General features: G+C 38.2%; 1 protein-coding gene across 5 annotated transcripts in view; it reads right to left on the bottom strand.

Annotated features, from left to right (window-relative positions):
- The window catches only part of CAST (calpastatin), a 103311-nt gene that overhangs the window by 75311 nt on the left and 7500 nt on the right, over nt 1-20500 (bottom strand). For all 5 annotated transcript variants that reach the window (XM_077765214.1, XM_077765217.1, XM_077765213.1 and 2 more), the window contains exon 2: nt 15285-15347. In XM_077765214.1, the coding sequence (XP_077621340.1) occupies nt 15285-15347 (63 nt within the window). The remainder of the gene's footprint in view (nt 1-15284; nt 15348-20500) is intronic.

The following is a 20500-nucleotide window of genomic DNA, read 5'->3' on the forward strand; positions in this document are numbered from 1 at the left end:
AATTCGTGAACATTTCTAAGCACTATTTTTCTCATCTGAAAAAGAAATAACCATATCCATATCTAAGGGAGATTGTGAAGATCAAAGAAAATGAGGAATGGTCTCAAGAGTCGTTTACTTCCCGGGGGGGGGGGAATCCCTGCTCTAGAGAGACCCAAAGTTCTTGATCAAGTAGCAGAATAGGCTGATTGCCCCAAGAGCAACACCACTGGCCCTAGTTTTAACTCATGAGGAATTTCAGTGGCTGCTGGGAATTTTCTATAAGCTTTTATTACTTATATAATCAGAAAAAAACAGGGCTCCTGGGTGGCTCAGTCGGTTGAGCATCCGACTTTGGCTCAGGTCCTGATCTCATAGCCCAAGGGTTTGAGCCCCACATCAGGCTCTGGGCTGACCGCCCAGAGCCTGAAGCCTGCTTTGGATTCTGTTTCCTTCTCTCTCTCTGCCCCTCCCCTTCTCATGCTGTCTCTCTTTGTCTCTCAAAAATAAATAAAAACATTTTAAAAAAGAAACAGAAAAAAAATTTTTTGATCCTTTTCAGGTTTGCTTTTAAGCTTTGTTAGGTTGGACAAAAGCAGCCTTCATGGTGGGACTAATTTTATTTTTTTCAAAAGAGAGATGACACCCTTGTGAGTGCTCTAACCGGTGACTCTGACTGGTGGGAACACCCTATTCCTCGGCCTGCGTGAGCTCTGAGGATTACATGGAAGTGTAAATGTGACGCATCCAGCCCCCAGGCAGCCATGAGTCCTCAGTAAACGCTGGACTACTTACAGGGCTAATGCTAAGAAGCCTCCCTACTGAGTGAGGCCTGCCAGGGCCCAGCAGAAGGCCCTGCTGTTGCAACATCAGACTTCAAAGATGAGAGTCCTTCCGGATCTTGCTCTGATGGGTTCCAAGGGGCCAACGTTGTCTTGTGTGTTGGAGGGGCTGGGGAAGGGAAGGGGGGGGGTGTGGAGAGCAGGATTCAGGGTAAAAAAATGTACAGGAATAGACATGCCTTCAGGGTGTTTCCTGAGATTTGCAAGGACCATTTTGAGGCACTATAGGTGTCACAGGTCAAGATACAGAGATGATTTCAACAGTTTACATTGTACATTTAACTGTTGGCAGACAGGGGCACCTGGGTGGCTTAGTCAGTTAAGCTGACTGTGGCTCAGGTCATGATCTCACAACTCCTGAGTTTGAGCCCCACGTCAGGCTCTGTGCTGACAGCTCAGAGCCCAGAAGCTGCTTTGAATTCAGTGTCCCCCTCTCTCTCTGCCCTTCTCCTGCTTGTGCTGTGTCTGTCTGTCTCTCTCTCTCTCAAAAATAAATTTAAAAAACATTAAAAAAGGTCAGTGTTGGCACACTATCTGGAAAGCACTAAAACTCATTAGTATATGAGCAAAGAAGTCAGTCAGTCACCAGGCTTATGAATGAGAAAAATTTAACAACCCAACTTCAAAACTGTATTCAAACACCTTCTTAAAAACAAAACAAAACAAAAAAAGATACACACACCTTTTCAGCAAATGAAGGAACATTAGTTTATAAGCAGAGCCACATCCCCCTTTTAAGTACAAGTTTGTCTCCCTTTTATACTTACGGAATTTGTATATAAGGAAATTTAGATTCAAAAACATAAGGAAACTTAGATCCCAAAGTGAGGAGTGTTCCTACTTTGAACAACTAAGAAACTGCCAGAGAATTATATAAAACTGTGGTCTTCAGACACTGGACACCAGGCAGCATGATGTTCCCTGTAAGGGAAACAAGAGAAGGGAGCCCTACGGCTATTCCAGCTTACTGTCTGGAGAGTTTCCAGGCTGCCTGAACATGGAACGTGGAAGGGAAACCCAGGCAGAAGGCATCAATCACTCTGGGTTGAGGAGGTAGAGCTGGGAGTGCCAGAGATCATGGGGTCTTAAGGGGTTCACAGGGAGAGCACCAGAAACAGAACTGCAAGAGAGAGCCCCAGAGATCTGCATGCACATGCATGCCCTGTGGAAACCCCAAGTCTGGGTAAAGAACACACAGAAGGGGCAGAGGTATAATCCCTAACCAGGAATAGAGTATGTTCCCAGCAGTCAGAATCATTGGCAGAGTCTGCAGAAGGATAAATTAGTCCTCCTATGAAGGCTGCTCTGGTCCAGCCAAACAAAGCTTAAAAGCAAACCTTAAGTTATTTCCAGGTAACAGAACTGTGTCCCAGAGCACAGCTTAACAACAAACCAGCACCCAACAGGATGAAATTCACATCTATTTGACATCTAATAAGAAATTACAAGGCATGCATAGAAGCAGAAAAATGCAAGTTGATTTTCCATAGGTAGGAAAATATAATGTTCAAAAAGCATAGTATCTTGATTGCGGTGCTGGCTACCCAAATCCATACATGTGAGAAAGTGGCATAGAACTTACATACACATGTTCCCATGTCAATTTCGTACTTTTGATATTGTCCTGTAATGACCTATGATGTAACCAACAGGAAAACTGTACAAAGGGTACAGGGGACCTCTCCATACCAGCTTCACAACTTCCTGAGAATCTAATCATTTCAAAATAAAAAGCTTTTTAAAAGTAACTTAAGGAGAGACATAAAAGGTATTTTCTTAAAAACCACCCAAATCAAACTTCTAAAGATATAAAATGCAATGTCTGAAATGAAGAATGTACCAGGATTAAGAACTGATGAGATACTGCAAAAGAAACGATCAGTGAACGTGGACACATAGCAATAGAAACTACCCAAAATGAAATAGCGAGTAAAGACTAGAGGCTAGGGAAGAGTGGATCAGTGAGCTGTGGGACAACTGCTTAAATTATATGTGAATAATTGCAGTCTCCAAAGAAGAGGGGAGAGATGGAGACAAACCAAAATATATGAAGAGATAATGGCCATATCATTTCCAAACGTGATGAACCCACCAATCCATGAAGGTTAACAAATCCAAGTAAGAATGAGGGATTGGGTATGAATAAAGGGGCAAGTTGGTTTTTAGATGCCCACCCCTCAGAGTCTTCCAGTGATGATGAAGTCTACTGTAGGGCATGAGCTCTGTGTCCTGCCCCACTGACATGTCTTTCCCTTCCAGGGAGTTGGTCAGAGTTCCTACTGCCACAAATTCAGTGATGCTCTTCTCCATCCAAAGAGCAGGAAAATGAGCTAGTCTACCTTTCTACCAAAGTAATGGCAAGTTTTCCTGGGGAGCCCTTAAAAGCACAGGCTAGGGTATTCTCTAGTTCACAATGATTTATAAGTAACAGATCAGATATTACAGGTAACAAAATTTTTGAGCACACAGATACACAAGACTTTTGCATTAAACGAGTATTGAAATCCTCAAAGGTTTAACGTGGCTGCTGGCATGCTCCAATAATTTCTCAAGATATTTTTGAAACTTTTTGTTGAACTGTTTTCAGAAACCCCAATACATTATTTGATTATCCTTGGATGCAAAACAAATTTATCCTCTCAACGGAGATTTAAGTTTTTGAAACTACCAAAAACTAATCAGATTCATATGTGGTAATTATGGGAAAGCTACTGAACTGGATAATACTGATTTTAGTGAAAAAAATATTGAGGGAAAGATGAAATTCTTTTGTGTTCTGAATGTAAAAGTAGAATTAGTTTCAATATTATTTGAACAATGAAAAACATCTTAACTATATAAATTTTCAGGTTACCACTGGATTTGATTTTATTGATATGAAGTCACCATTCCCTTTCCTTTTTCATACCTCTTGTATAAAGATGCTTCTTTTTTAAAATTTTTAATGTTTATTTATTTTTAGGGGAGACAGAGAGAGAGAGAGAGATCACAAGCTAGGGAGGGGCAGAGAGAGAGGGAGACCCAGAATCTGAAGTAGGCTCCAGGCTCCGATCTATCGGCACAGAGCCTGATGAGGGGCTCACATTCATGATCCGTGAGATCATGACCGAAGCTAAAGTCAGATACTTAAACAACTGAGCCACCCAGGTGCCCCCAGATTCTTAAAATCAGTAAAAGAGGGGTGGTGGGTGGGGGCATGGGTGACATAGATAAGGGAGATTAAGAGTACACTTATTGTGATGAGCAATGAATAATGTATAGAATTGTTGAATCGTATTTTATACCTGAAACTAATAAAACACTGTAAATTAATTATACTTCAATAAAAAAATCAGTATAAGAAAGCTATGATCAGAGATTAATTGATAGGTTTTCTTTTTTCTTAGCATTTTCCAATGAGTGCATTTTTAGATCACTGGTTTCTTAGACTTGATGAAATGCAGTGATTTTCAAGACTTATTAAAATATATGTCTTGACATATTTGTTAAAAAATCAGTTGCATTACTTAATAGTTACCCTATAAAATGACAAGAAGTATTGTGAAAATACATGCTTTATTGGAAAATAGTATCTAGAGAATGATTGTCTTTCAAAAGGGCAAGCAAATCCCCCAACACTACCAATTATAAAGCTTGACACTTATCTACAAATATTCCTTCATACCATGGTTGTAAATGGTCTACAAATAAGTACAAGTTGCCTTTATTACCCAAAGAAGTATAAATGTAGGCTACCACAAATGTAATGCAATATATAGGACATATCAGCCCTTGGGAAAGACTGATAAATAAGTTATAGTGAATTAATCTTACCATTAACTCATTGCATAGAAATTCACTTGTTGAGTGAAATGCCTCATGCACAATGGTCTTAATAACACACACTATGGTAGCTGCACCTTCACTGAGTGTGGTTACTTTTTAACTACTCCCTACCTACATATCATCTCCAAGCCAACTCAAGTCTTTCTATCCTGAGGTGGCTGTCTTACCAAGCAGCCCGAATGTAAGCCTTCTCCTGACTGGGTGCCTGCTGTGACTCAGCTTTCCTCCATGTTGCATTTCGGAACCCACACGAAAGGAATAGCTGTCTCTACTCTTTCTTACATTTCAGATTCAAGGAAATTAGAATGATTTAATCTTTCTTTTCTAATTTCTTTTTTTACTAAAGTATAGTTGACACACCATGTTACATTAGTTTCAGGTCTACAACATAGTGATTCAACAACTCAGTGTTATGCTGTGCTCACAAGTGCAACTACCATCTGTCACACATGTTATTATGATACCATTGGCTATATTCCCTATGCTGTGCCTTTTATTCCCGTGGAATGGCTTAATCTTACTTTATGAACTACTTGAATGAAAAGAGGGTACAACACAAGGAAGAAAGGAGGAAAGATTTACAAAAATTGACAATAGTAGTAAGAAAGTCTATGGTGTTAGCCTTATATAGAATTCTTAAAATAGATAATTTTATGAATACTATCAAGATACTAGTCAAAAGCACAGACTGTAAACTGAGTCAATTCCAGACCTGTATAACCTTGGACAAGTTATTTAATCAAGCTTTCCTCATCAGGAGAATGAGATTATTATAAGAGAGGTGTGTGTGTGTGCGTGTGTGTGTGTGTGTGTGTGTGTATAACGCCTAGATCTGTGTTAGCTGTTATTATTAAATGCTCTCTAGTTCTCAACTACCTTTATCAATCTACAGAAAAATAGTGCTACATAATTGTCTTCTCCTCTTGTCAAAATACTTTTCACTAAGGTGTTAATAATTAATATATTATCTCTCCTAGGAGTACCCAGAATTTAAAAGAGGAGCCAAGGGAAAGCAATGTTTAACTCAAAGGTTAAGTTAAGTTGCTAATGGTGGAATTACAGACATCAACAACAAGCTAACTGGGAAGACATTATTGGACGGTACCTCCTAAATATATCTACTCAACAAGATTGCCCCTTCAGGGCTGGGGATGGTGTGTACCTCTAAATGTCTTTAAATTATACGTCACATTTTGGAGTATTTTTTGTATGCACATGTGTGTACTTTTAGAGGAAAAGATCAGTTTTCATCAGATTCCAAAGGGACTATGAATGAAAACTCATTGTGAATTCTTGCCCTCTAAGCTATCTTATTCTCTGTCTATATGTAAGAGACACACTTCTAGTCAAACATACACATTTGCTAGTCCCTGTGCATAGGGACACACACACACACACACACACACACACACACACACACACACACACACACACCAGCAGCCGCTGCCTTGCTCTGAAAGGATCTCTTAGCGGTTTCAAAGAAAAAAGGCTCACATCTAAAATACTTCTCTCTTTAAGGTCTAAGCAGACATATGCACAGATTTGGTTCTGATCAATGTTAAAAACACTCTCTTTCATTATTACCTGATGATGTTCTTTATTCTTTTTCTTCTGATTAAAAAAATATATTTACAGTAAAAAGTAGAAAAAAGGAAACGTAAATTACTCAAACTCCTGCCAATCAAGACAGCTACTTTCAGTCATTTTTCTATTCTTGTGTAAATACAAAAATATGCACAATGTTATAAATACATTATATAAGTGAAGTTGCAATTCCTTCATCTTTATCAACCTAACATGAACACTTTTCTGTGTCACTAACTGTTCTTTGAAGCATGGTGTTAAAGATACTTCAGTTACTACATCTGTGGTGTAACTTCACCAATTCCTTACTGATGTCCATTTGTTTTTCTCCTAATTTGTTGTTATTATTATAAATACAGTGATGAAGATCCTTGTGCCATCACGTACACCTCTGACTATGCACTTGAAACAAATTCTCAGACTGGGAATTTCGGGGTAAAAAAAGGATTGTTTTTCTTATTCAAGGCTCTCAGTTATTTGCTATTTTAAAATATCATTTATGTTTTTATTAAGGGAAGAGTTTAATCATATAGATTTCTAATTTCATAATTTGGAAGTTTTCAAATACTTGAATAAAACTTATATAAGAAGTCAGTATTAAGTCTCCTTAAAACACACACACACACACACACACACACACACACACACACACACCCCTATCATATGGTAATTTAGAAAGAGAAAGTCAACAATGTATCATCACTGCTAAGGCTAGAAATAATTTACTCCATCATTTTTTGAACACTACCACAGCAAAGAATTTCCTCCTTTTAACCACTGGGTGTCCCCTGAACTATGTGTTTAGCATTTGGGTGGATACCACCACACCTAAGCAGTATCTCCTCAAGCTCTTGTCCCTATAGCTGGTCCTAAGAGCCTTCATTATCTTCTAAATACATTATTTTAAAATCTGTTAGTCATTCAGCTTCCTATTCAGCTTTCATTATTCAGTGAAATAGATGTTTGGTTTCAGATTTTCCAGAGTCTACTAGTATTTTAAGAAAGCACAAAAAAAGTAAGTCACAAAATTATATTCAATGAAGCAATCTGAATGGAATGTGAATATGAAAGTACTTTAGCTTTCAATTTCCAAAAATTGAAATTTCCAAAAATTTCCAAAAATTCTGCTCCTTGAGTTCCAATTACACCACTTAGGAATTGATTGAAGCTTGATTTACAAAAGAAGGAGCCCAACGATGCTAACCTTAATGTGAATAACCAACCAAGAAGCCTGGAGTCCTAATGATTAAGAAAAACATATGTTTAGAATTCACTCCTGAGTTCTTTCCAAATGTCTTTCTTATTTGATATTACTCAATTAACAAGTCAATCCCTTTATCTATAAACAAGTGGCAAACAATCCAAAAAATCTGTAATATGTGATCTGGGGCCACATTTCTCATTTTGTACAACTGAACACTGATTTCAACTTGTTTTTGCTTCATGGATATTCATTACATAAGTCCATGTACACTGAAGAGTCATCAGTGCAGATCTCCACTTATTCAGCACCTTCCCAATCATAACAGAGACAACTCCAAAGAGAATGAACAATATCCCAATCTCCAGTCAAGGGTCTTTCCACAGTCCCCATAATTCTGCCATTACCAGCCTAGACCCTTATTCTAGTCTTCCGGTTAATGACACTGCAACAAACAGGTCTCCCTACCTTTTACTTGCTTATTTTTTGACCTGTTCACTGATTTCTCCTTCCTATCTCTTCCATACAGGCATTTATTAACATTTGCTTTTGGTTTCTCTCCTCTCTCTGTACACTCTTTTCTTCAATAATTTCAAACAAGAATTTTGGCAATGAGGGTTAGCAAGAAAGATAGAATGGGAGCTTGAGCAATCTCAAAGGATATATTTTGAAACAGTTTATGATGAAGAAGACTGAACTAATATGTAGTCTAAAGAGGAGTCATTAAACAAAGAGGAAAAGAAAGAAGGAATAGCTGCCTGGAAAAGTAGGGAAAAACGGGGTTAGTACTTACTCCCTCCAACCAAAGGCACCACATGATTCAATGACTCTGAAACTGCAGCACTCTTAATATGCTTCAGAGTCCCACCATCCCCAGAACACGGCAGAGCAGAGTGGGTCCAAGGGGCCTGGTGGAAAGATGGTCTCAAAAGAAGAAAAAAGGAAGGAAGGAAGGAAGGAAGGGAAGAAAGAAAGAAAGAAAGAAAGAAAGAAAGAAAGAAAGAAAGAAAGAAAGAAAGAAAGAAAGGAAGAAAGAGAAAGAAAGAAAGAAAGAAAGAAAGAAAGAAAGAAAGAAAGAAAGAAAGAAAGAAAAGAAAGAAGGAAAGAAAGAGAGAAAAAAGAACAACAACAACAAAAACAAGAAACAAATGCTTGGCGTGCCAAGCACTATGCTATCCACTCTGTAAAAATTATCTTGGGGCACCTGAGTGGCTCAGTTAAGCACCTGACTCTTGATTTTGGCTCAGATTATGATCTCACAGGAGCAAGATCAAGCACTGTCTTGGGCTCCCCAGTGGGAATGGAGCCTGCTTGTGAATTTCTCTCTCTCAGCCGCTCCCCTGCTTACACTCCATCTCTCTCTCTTAAAAAAAATAAAATAATTTTTTTAAAAGAATTATCTCAGTGTTATTCAAAATGTGCTCAGAAGACCACTAACATAAGAGTCACCTGAAGTAACTGGGAAAAACAAAACAAAAATTAGTACTAGAGAGTTTTTAATAATTTTTTATGATACTAATACACTGCTCTATACATTTGCCAAGCATTCTGTAATAATACTGATTGAAACATAAAAGACTTGATGATATGTCAACTTTCCTTTAGGTTTTTCTTTCACAATGAACTGGTTTTAAAAGGCTATAATAAGCTGTTATGCACATTGTTTTACAATAAAATGTTGCTAACTTTATGACAAGTATCATACATTTGCAGTCTTCAGATGAAACCGGTATTTTGCTATGGACATGATTTCAGGTTATTGTCCCTTTTCAATCAGTCATGCCATTATCTTTGAGAAGTTAATAAAATCTAAAGAGAAGGATGCAAACAAATATATAATTTAAAACAGTATATGTGAGGAATAATATTTAATCAATTGTCCATCAGGTTTCCAGGACTTATGATTTACTCTGAAGCCAGTAAATTTAACGTCCATTTAGTTCCTTTGATATTTTGTTAACATTTGATTCCAATTCCATATGCCATAAGGTACAACCTTTTCAGAGACAATTTTGATGAGATCTAAGGTCTTAGATGATTAGGGTCATAAAGACAAAGCACAATAATGAAAAGCATACTATCACTGTATGATACAATGTTGATACATTTATGTGCTCACTTATAAAGGCAAAGTACTTATTGTTTTTCACTAGCCATTTCCTATCCAATGATATAACAATTTGTATATCACAGATACTTGATTTAAAAGCACACTGTTTTCATATTCTTTATCAAAAATGTATCCTTAGCTTCTGATAAAACAGTTCATTGAGACGATACATAAGGTCTCTACTTTCTAGCTACTGGCATATGTTCTGGGTGCTATACGGAGTATGGTGTTGTTTTTTTAAAAAAAAGATCTACTAAGCTTAATGAACTACCAAACTTTCCTCCTTTTTTAATGGGAAAGGCTCTGCAATACATAATCAACAGAAGAATTTGCATCCTGTCCCATCCCATGGTTTGAAATCAGTAAGAGACTGACTTTTATTACCATGAGAGGTAACCAAAATAAGAGCAATAATTAAATAAGACATTCCCCCAAAAAAATTAATAAAGAGAAACAGATATATATGCACATTCTACTAATTTTTTTTTTAATTGTAAGGACAACAACAACAAACTTGTATATGCACCAAGGCAGGAAAAATGGAGTTTGTAAAAAATATGTTAAAATTAGACTTCCCCAGACATCTCTACAGCCCAGAAAGCCAGAAAATTATGGAGCAACATGTATAGAATTTTGAGGGGACAGAATTGCTCACCAAGGATATTGCGCAAGTTTGTATTTCTTGTGTGAGGCCAGCACAAAAGCATGCTCAGAAAACTACTATCTGTGCTCCCTCCCTGAAAAACTATGTTTAAAAATATTCCAGTCACTGAAGACATGAACTGAAATTTAAAACTAAAAACAAAAGCGAGGAAACTGCAGTCCTCAAGAATTTCTGGAGCTTATCTTAGAGAGTTTAACACACCAAATCAGCCACACAGTTGGATTCTGAGCCGGCTGCTGGAGTGTGGCTGTCCTGGTGACCCAGATGGGCCTGAGCTCGGGGCACTTCTTTGGCTTTGCCTCTTTCTTGGCACTGGGACATAAGCTTGTGCAACCGCAGTCAACTCCCCACAATTATCATGGACTTTACTGTCATGATCGTTAATCCCTTAACACAATATATGCTGTACTACACTTCCAGAATTCTCTAACATCAACTTAACCACTTGCTTGTGAGAATACTGTCCCAGGAGACTTTTTGAAGATGTGTTTCTCCCCCAAAAACACAGCACACAGTAAAGACCAGATTAAATGTGCCCTTTAAAATGCCAAGAAACCGGGGCGCCTGGGTGGTTTAGTCGGTTAAGCGTCCGACTTTCGCTTAGGTCATGATCTCACGGTTCGTGGGTTCGAGCCCCACATCAGGCTCTGTGCTGACTGCCAGCTCAGAGCCTGGAGCCTATTTCAGAGTCTGTATCTCCCTCTCTCTCTGACTCTCCCCTGCTCACACTGCCTCTCTCTCTCTCTCTCCTAGAAATAAATAAAAGTATTTAAAAAAAAAAAAGCCAAGAAACCTGAATAATGATTTTCTTAAAATCTACACGATAATGACTCTTTTTAATTGGAAAAAATTGATCTCTCACAAAATACATTATTTATCCTTTTCTAGGCTCTATTAATGATGTTTCTTTGTTATCTCAGCTTACACATAATATATGCACAGAGAAAAAAGATGTAGGGAAACACACTAAGATAGAAGTAGTGGTCATCTCTGTAGGTGCCAGAATGGTAGATGATGGCATTTTTTCTTTAAAGTCTTTGGTATTTTCCTGGGGCATCTGGGTGGCTTCATAATATCTGCTCTTGATCTCGGCTCAAGGCATGACCTCAGAGTTTGTGAGTTTAAGCCCCACATTGGGCTCCACGCTCAAAGCCTACAGAGCCTGCGTGGGATTCTCTCTCTCTCTCCCCCTCTCTCTCTCTCTCTCCCTCCAGAACTCCTGTGCTCTCTCTCTCAGAATAAATAAATAAACTTTAAAAAAAAAAAAGTGTTCAGTATTTTCTCAATTTTCTTCAATGACTATATTTTAGCTGTATAATTATTAAAAAGCTGCTAAAATCAGTATATATATTAAGTGTGAACATGCAATGTTATCACACAAAATTTCATACCAATAGTCATAACTAAGTGGTAGACTAGGTAGTGTTTTTCACAAGTACACACCGTTTTTGTGATTTAAAAAAAGGCTAATTTCATTAAGAGGAAAAGTATAAAAAATGTTGGAGTCATTCAACACTTCATGCATTTTAGAAGGAAGAAAGGTAAATACCGAGGAAAAGAATACCACCAGTGCTATTACTTATGGTAAAGAAAATCCACTGCATATCTTTTCCTCTAAGGCATGATTTCTATCCTCTTCTGTTTATAGCTCCCTTTTTACCCATAAAAATATGTCTATTAAATCTGAACTCTTATAATTGGCTCAAAAAGATTCTGCCCATCTTATGCTTTAAATTCCATTCCTCAGGCCTTCACTGAAATATGTTGCTCAAATGATCATACTCCCCCAGTGTGGCCAAATATGTTACTCAAATACTTTAAGTAGATTTGATTGCAGGTTTGGAAAGGCTTTTTTGTTCCAGTGTTTTTAAAGGGGGGGACTGATGTTAAATGTTCCCAGTTTTTCTTTTCCCGCTCTGATCATTTTATCTTTGGTTTATTAATGCATGCAACTTTTAGTTCCCTAATTCTTCTACATCTGAGGAGGTCTTAGTCAGTTCATAATGACTGGTATAAAGAAATAAATGAATACGTTCTAGACACTTACTCTAGTCCAGCCTCAAGCATTTGTGTTGCAAATGCAACATGACAAATGATATTTTGGTTGTAGGATTCCGTTAAAATTGCTGCCAACTTCTTAGAATCACTTAGTGGCTATATAGGGGTCAAATTCCAAACAAGTAAAAACTATTTATGATTGCAGGAGAGAAAGAGCTTTAAAATTCACACAGAGCATTCATCCCCAGGTATTTTTACATATAACAAAATAATAGGGGTTCTTATCTACCCCTAATCATTTTGCTTCTGGTTATATCCTCCCAAAGTCCTCCTACATACCCTTTTTCTTGCACCTCCAAATAAAATGCAGAAGAGTAATAAAGGGAGAAAGAAAACAAATGCCGCGAAGTATCCCTAAGCAAAGAAAGCACACTTTCAAACTGACTTTATTTCAAAGGCCTAGGGTTGTCTGTGGAAGCCTAGCCTACCTGTTTACAGATGCTTAGGGACATGTTATTAACCCTTGGAAGTATATGCTAGTCTGAAAATGGATTGCCAAAACCGAAACTAAGCTTCTGAATCTCATTTCTTGTTCAAAAGAGCAGTGGCAAGAAAATATTTGGGAGAAAGGATTAGTCTGAGAACATCTTCCTCTGGTAATTTTGAGAAGAAAAGAGAATGGTAACCAATTATGGATGACAGGTAGGGTAGATAACAAATCCAAATCACACATGGTGTTATAACTGTGAATACAAAGGCTAAAATAATGTCTAATACAAGATAGTTTCCTTGAATTTCTCCAGGACCACAATATCTCACCAATGACTTACCTGATGTAACATAAAGCATTAGAGGCTCCTTGCAGACAGATCATATTGGAAATATATATATCTTCACTACCAAGTCATCCCAACTCACAGGTATGCTTACCCTATCAAAAAGATATGGACTGAACTTGGTAGGATAATAAACAATATTCAGTCTCAGACCATATGAATCTGTACAGTGATTTATGCCATAGGAGCAGGGAAAAGCCTCTGTCCCCTCTTCACTTCTGCTGGCCAGGACAGAGCAAAACAGACCAGTATGTCCAGGCTCAGCACAAGAACAAGAGCTGGAAACCTGAATTTCTCAGAAGAGTTTTGGAACAATATCAGAATTCCTTGAATTACTAATAAAGAGAAGAAAAATCCCTTCTTCCTTTTCCTGAGGTAGAAGTTCAGCCTTTTCTTGTTGTTTTTTTTCTAATGCTTTATTTATTTCTGAGAGAGAGAGAGAGACAGCATGAACAGGGGTGGGTCAGAGAGAGGGAGACAAGAATCTGAAACAGGCTCCAGACTCTGAGCTGGCTGTCAGCACAGAGCCCAACACGGGGCTCGAACCTATGAACTGTGAGATTATGACCCGAGCCGAAGTTGGACGCTTAACCAAGGTGCCCCAGCCTTTCAGTTTTGAACTTAAAAGTATAGTCTGCCTCTACTAACACAGAAATCCCGAATTGTCCCCTGGCTGCATTTGTAACAGGGCTCCTTACTAGTTTTCTCAAGCCCCTTATAAATTTGGGAAAAAGGTACTTTGTAGTCCAGATATTATATATTAAGCAATCCTAATACTATGCTAGCAGCTGTTGTCTAAACCAAATATGCCCGTACAATCAAGATGTAATATTTAAGCTCTCAAGTAATAACATAATTAGTGAGAATACGCCTATAAGAACTAGCCTACTATTCACTTGACCACATTAGAAAATACTTCCTTTTTCAAGTAAATAGTTCACTCTTGATTAATATTAATAGAGAATAACATCCAAAATCATTATTTCCCAGTGTGGAGAATAAAGAAACACTACAGTTTTCAGATAAGGAAATTATTTAATGGATAACTTATCTAGGAATATACTTAAATGGTAGGGTAGATAAGGGAACTGAATGACACTCTATGGTAGTTTCCATGCTAGTAAAAGGGGAAAGTGTGGTTTTTCATATGGGAATTTATTTCTAATAATTTAATGAAGAAACAGGATAAAATCTAAATAAATGTTTATTTACTCTTTTTAATTTTAAAGAAACAGTTACCTTCCATGGCAAACTTCATTACAAATTTGCTCATTAATAATCTAAATTATATTTTCAAGGTTATTAGTAATGAAAATGACAGTAGAAAGTAGAGCGAACCTCAGTGCAGAATCTATAGCAGTTTCTATCCATAATAATCTCCTCATATATTCAATGTATTGAAATATATTAAATATTTCAAAACTGCAGGCAGAAAAGGAACAAAATTTCTGAAAACATGTTGATAATATAGACAAAAACATAACGATCACTGTATGCTAGTTTTCCATGTACCGTTCAGGACTTGGCTGTCTTACAAACTGGAAACGACAGTTTCTATCAAATGAAGATGAACATATCTATTGCAATCTAAAATGTAAAAAGTAGCAAAAGGGAAACACATCTAGGACCCTTCGGAAGGACAGCACATTCACAGGACCCTTCTCCATGAAGAAAGTTGGCCAGTGTTGACAGTGTTGAATGGTGTGTCATTCAGTGGAAGGAGAAATCCAGAAGCTCAAAAAAAAAAAAAACCCCACCATCTCAAAAGGGAAAGATTTGGTTTACTAGTGTTTCCATACAAATGATCCAAATAAAAATAGTTTTCCTCTCCTCCTTTTGTTTATAAATGTGAATAATGGGTTAATCTAGGCTGTCACTTTTCTTCTTGTATAGCGTATTCTCATGAAAAAAGATTTCCTTTTCCATTACAGCATTTGGTTTCCCCCTCTAAATCTGCCATGTTCAGCAACAAAACATTTAAGGTTCAGCAATTCCTATAAGGAAAATACCTTCAATAACTGGGTTCTAGTTCTAAATAGAAACTATTTCTAAAGGTTCTTTTCCCAGGAACACCTTAATTTTTATTAATTTGTAATGATTTTCACTTATATTCTTGAGTCAAATCTTAAGTCAGACAAAATCTACCAAAATTCCAGTAGGAACTCTTTGCAACATCATCATCTGTGTCAAGACAGAATTCACAATTAAAACAAGAGAAAAGGAAGCCCAGTACTGCAGAAATTACCTCATTTGATCCCTTCTTTTCTCCTGACTTGGAAGGTGATCCACTGGTTTTTTCACTGGCGTGCTATAAAAATATAAAAAGAAAAGGAAGAAAAGATGATTTTTAAAATAAGGAGGTGTTATAAGATAATAGAGACTTTAATCCTGAAGGGCTAAGTATGTATATTGTACAAACAAGGACCCCTTTAATCTTCCTTCTGAAAATGTTGATAATTCCACATTGACATGGGTGGCTTTCAAAAATTAAGAGAAGCTACAGACATTCATTTGGGATGTAGAAAGTCAGTCTGTAATTAACCAGACATAGATCAGATGGTGAGTCCAAGGCGGCATCTCGTCTCCTACAAAATGCCTCACTTGATTTTAAAGCCCAAATTGCCAGTGTGGGAGACATGTGATTCATCATGGAGATGTGATAGCTAAGGTCCATGTTGAGTCTGAAACCATACTTAAGCCTCAGTTCAGCACAGGCTCGAGGCACTTGCTTTTGTCTGGTAGAAGTTTCCATGCTCTCCTCAAGGTCCCCCTCTGCTTCCTGCTCATGAGGCAAATATATATTGTGATATGTTACCCTATAGTAAAAGTGCGGATAGTCCTTTGTCTCTAAAATTTAGGTATGGTATATAGATGTTTTTCTTTACACAGTTTTTAAAGGGCCCCTGGCTAGCTCAGTCCACAGAGCATGTGATTCTTGATCTCAGGGTCATGAGTTCATTGGGCACAGAGCTTACTTTAAAAAAAAAAAAAAAAAAAAAAGGAATGCAAATCAATCAATCAATCAAAATAAAAGTTTTTAAGAAGTCATTACCAGGGCACCCGAACGGCTCAGTCAGTTAAGCGTCCAGCTTCGGCTAAGGTCATGATCTCACGGTTTGTGGGTTTGAGCCCCACATCAGGCTGTGTGCTGACAGCTAGCTCAGAGCCTGCAGCCTGTTTCAGATTCTGTATCTCCCTCTCTCTCTGACCCTCCCCTGTTCATGCTGTCTCTCTCAGAAATAAATAAAATGTAAAAAAGAGTCATTTCCTGGGGGTGTGTTGAAATTTTAGTCCTCCAGATTAATCAATACTATCAGTCATTTGTTTCCATTTGAACACTCAAAATTCCTCAAATTATGTAGGCTCCTAATAGTTTGGGAGTGGTATATGTAACACATACTTTTTTAAATGTTTAGTTATGAGGACAACTTATAAAAATTATATACTATAAGAATTGGTATTTTGTGATTTCAAAAGAAATATTTCCTCTTGGCAGGAAGCTTTTTTTACAATATAGAGAAGTATATTGACATAAAAAACACAATCAAATGGCAACATTTTTAAGGAACTTTATGGATTATATTTTCCCAGTTTGTTTTGTTTTTAAACCCTACATTTTATTATAGTTTTTTTCTTTTTTTTTAAGTTGATTTATTTATTTTCAGACAGACAGAGACAACATCTTAGGGGCAGGTTCAGAGAAAGAAGGCAAGAAAGAATCCCAGGAGGCTCTGCATTGCCAGCACAGAGCACGACATTGGGCTTGAACCCACAAAACCAAGAGATCATGATGCTAGCCAAAACCGAGAGTCCAACACTTACTGGTCTGAGCAACCCAGGCACCCCTATCGTAAATTTTTTCTAACACAGAAAAAAGTTAAAAGAATTATACAATGTGTGCCAATATTCTTACTACTAGATCCAACAACTATTAAAGTTGTTCCGATATAGATATAGATATATAGATATAGACATAGATATAGATATAGATAGGAACATATAATATATGCCATATTTGCATATATTACAGAATCTATCTGTATTTGTATATGTACCTGCATTTGAGAGGAAATTGCAGATATCCTGAAACTTTACCCCTAAGCATTTCACTAAGTATCTCCTTAAACTGAAGAATTTTCCTCAAGTAACTCCAATATTATTGTCACTCCAAGAGAATTAACAAGAATTACCTAACACTATTTAACTTCTAGTAAATACTAACCTTATGAATGAACCATTGTCCCGACCATTTCTTGGGGCTTATTCGATATTCATCAGTCTACTAACGATGTAAAATCAGTAAAATTGGTTTTTACTGAGAGATATTCAATGTGCCTGATTTCTTTATTATTATTATTATTTTATTTTAGAGAGGAAAGGAAGAGCAGGGCAGAGAGACAGAGGAAGAGAGAGAGAAAATCTCAAACAGTTTCCATGTTCAGTCTGGACCCAATACAGGGCCAGATCCCAAGACCCTGGGATCATAACCTGAGCCTGAACTCAAGAGTTGGGCGCTCAACACACTGAGTCACCCAGGTACCCCTAATTTTTTTTTTTAACTTGAGCATAGTCAACACAAAAAGTGCCTCATTATTTAACCCATGGCATAACTGAGCACTTCCTACATGACTGAGCTGGTAGAATGAACTGTTTGGGAATGATATATATCAGGTTCCATCCAGCATAGGAACCTGCCTGCAGCAAGTCTGTCTAAGAGGGAAGAGAGAAAGTTTTGTCCACTACTTCACACAGTGGGTGGGGCAGGGAGAGGTAAGAGAAGCACGGAGAAGGGAAGTACTGTACTGATAGGTCTGGAATGAGAACTGAACCACAAAACCATAAATCCAGGGAGGACTTATCTATATGAGGGAAAGGAGAAGAACACTTTCCAAGCACCTACTTAACTCTGTGCTAGCCAGGTGCTAGCCATTTCCCCTAAGAGATCCCCTGCACTTCCCACAACAACTCCAAAGGTATACATTGTCACCTCATTTTATGGATAAAGAAACCGAGGATCCAAAAGGTGAGATCCTCCTCCATCACACCATATATCCAGACTATAGTCTATAGGCCAGAGACTGTGCCACTCTGGATCCAGTGAAAAGCTAGGTGAGATCTTTGGATCCACATCAAGAAAGTCTCAATCCAATGCTCTAAAATGAAAACAACAAACTGAAACAGAACATTCCTATTCTAAAAGTGGTTTTCTTTATAAAATGGGTCTAGGCCAGTCAGTATGTAAATTCAGTCCTATATTAGGAGGTGGAGGCCAAAGACAGGAAGAGTAGGATGCCAACCCTCAGGCAGTAGAAATTCACTGGGAGAACAAAGCTGCAGAAGACAGGACACTCAGGGAGTTAGGATGAAAGAGGCAGTATGTGCAGCAGGAGCTGAGAAGCAGAGAGAAAGCAGCTAAGGTACTTCACCACCTTCTCCCTAAAACGGAGTAATTTTCCAAACTGTTTTCACCCCCATGGATCACGGCATATTTGGCAAGTAGAGCTGTCCTCTGTCCTCATTGGAGGGTATAGCATTTATAGGCTTAAAATCTTCAGCCATTGCAAAGCCATAAACCAGTCAGGAAATTAACAGGATCCAGGAGCTGGCAGCCTGTGGGCTCACTCTGAGGATTTGTCCTAATGAGCATTCGGGCACCTTCTTTATCCTGCCCACATGCACTCTGACAGACACAATCAAGGGCATACATAATGGGGAAGAAAATAAGGGCAAACTTATACACACACATAAAAGAAGAAGGAAGACAGAAAACGAAGCTTCTGAAAATGCAATCCCAGCTGAGAGTGCCAAATGCTAGTGGGCTTCTGAAATGCTTTTCCTTCAATTAAAAAAAAAGGGACAAAGTTTTCTTTTAGGGTGACAAAAACACTCTAAACTTAAATTGAAGTGATGCCTGTACCACTCAGTGAATATACTAAAAAAGTATTGAGTTGTACGTTTTAATGGGTGATTTTATGGTTTGTGAATTATATCTGAATAAAACTGTTTTAAAAAACAGTAACAGTTATTTGAAAACAACTGAAAAGCTTGTCTTCTTCTACTTGGAGGCAAGGCCATACAGATCAATATTTGCATGTCGAGTGACAGCTGTAGACAAATCATGAGTCAATAAGGTTATCATGATGCCCTCTGGACTTCTCTCCTCCACAGAACTCAGCGCTCTCACTGCACTACCATTACATATGGTAAGAAAAGCTTGTTTTGTGGCCCTTCAGAGGATCAGAAAGCCTTCGTTTACCAGTAGGTCTCATCCTTCAGTGTAGGTTACAAGCACCTGGGACACTTGGAAACACTCAAGCCAGAGCACAGGAAATAAATTCATCTAGAGTGGGGCCAGAGCATGGATGTATTTCTCTAAAATTCCCCAGCTGATCCGAATATGCAGCTAAGATTCAAGACCACTGGTTTTGAGAGATTTGTGGGAGCCATGACAGGAAGCAGTCAGTTCAGCTCTTCTGAATCACTCCACTGAGTTGGCACCCATGGGGAGCTTCCCCTGGTCAGGCAGGTTGGGGCGGCTCTGAGGCTCCTGGGTAATCTCTGATTGGTCAGCGAAGAAGCACACTGCCCTTCATGTTCACACCAGCCTTTCCTGAGCCTTGCCCTATTTATAGCACATTGTACCTTGTATGTGCATATTAGTCTCTATTTTCTTAGTAAAACAAACAAATTAGCCCTTTATCTGATACTCTCTTGCTTACTGATTCCTTCATAAATGTCTATTTTGCCTTCCCAACCAGATGTAAACTATATTCTTATTTCTGGTTCTGGGGTAGGGGTGTGACAAATAATTCTTGATTGAATGAATGTATTTCCACAAGCCTCTAAATATTGCCTAAGAAGTACTTTTGCTCTGTTCAAGAGAGTAAACTAGATAAAAGAGAAAGAAGACAAAAAAAAAAAAAAAAAACAAAAAACTTGAAANAATAGCTTGAAAAATTAACAATGTATTAATTGTTATTTCTTGCAAAATCCCTTAAAATCCATTCTTGTATGTATTTTGCTTGCTAAAACAAGCAGAAGGACGAAGATGTAAAGCTGGTTTTGCTTTAAAACCCTCTCCCTGGAGCAACTCTAGACCTCTCTGCCCTCAGGTAAACTCCCTGCCCTGACCCTGCTCCCCGCCCCCACCCCCCTCTCCCTGCTTGCTGTACCCAGGATATTTGGGATGGATGGCCTCCGGCTTGGGAGGCAGGGGCAGGAGACTGGAGGTGGTGAGGAGGTGGTATTTCCCCCTCCTTTCTGCCTCTGGGAGCCTCTGTAGTAGTGTCTCTTTGCTGGATCAGCCAGCTGCAGTTCCAGTTTGCACAGGGCTATCCAGCTCCCCACCAGTCCATCCTGCCTAGAAATGATAGCAGCTTCCTGAAATTTCTTATCTCTGGATTGCTTCACCCTCCCCACTTGGCTTCCCAGCCTCTTCTGTTACCTGGGTAATTAATTCCC

The sequence above is a fragment of the Crocuta crocuta genome, unplaced genomic scaffold, assembly GCF_008692635.1.
Source record: "Crocuta crocuta isolate KB4526 unplaced genomic scaffold, BGI_CrCroc_1.0 scaffold645, whole genome shotgun sequence".
In the NCBI taxonomy this organism is placed as follows: domain Eukaryota; kingdom Metazoa; phylum Chordata; class Mammalia; order Carnivora; family Hyaenidae; genus Crocuta; species Crocuta crocuta.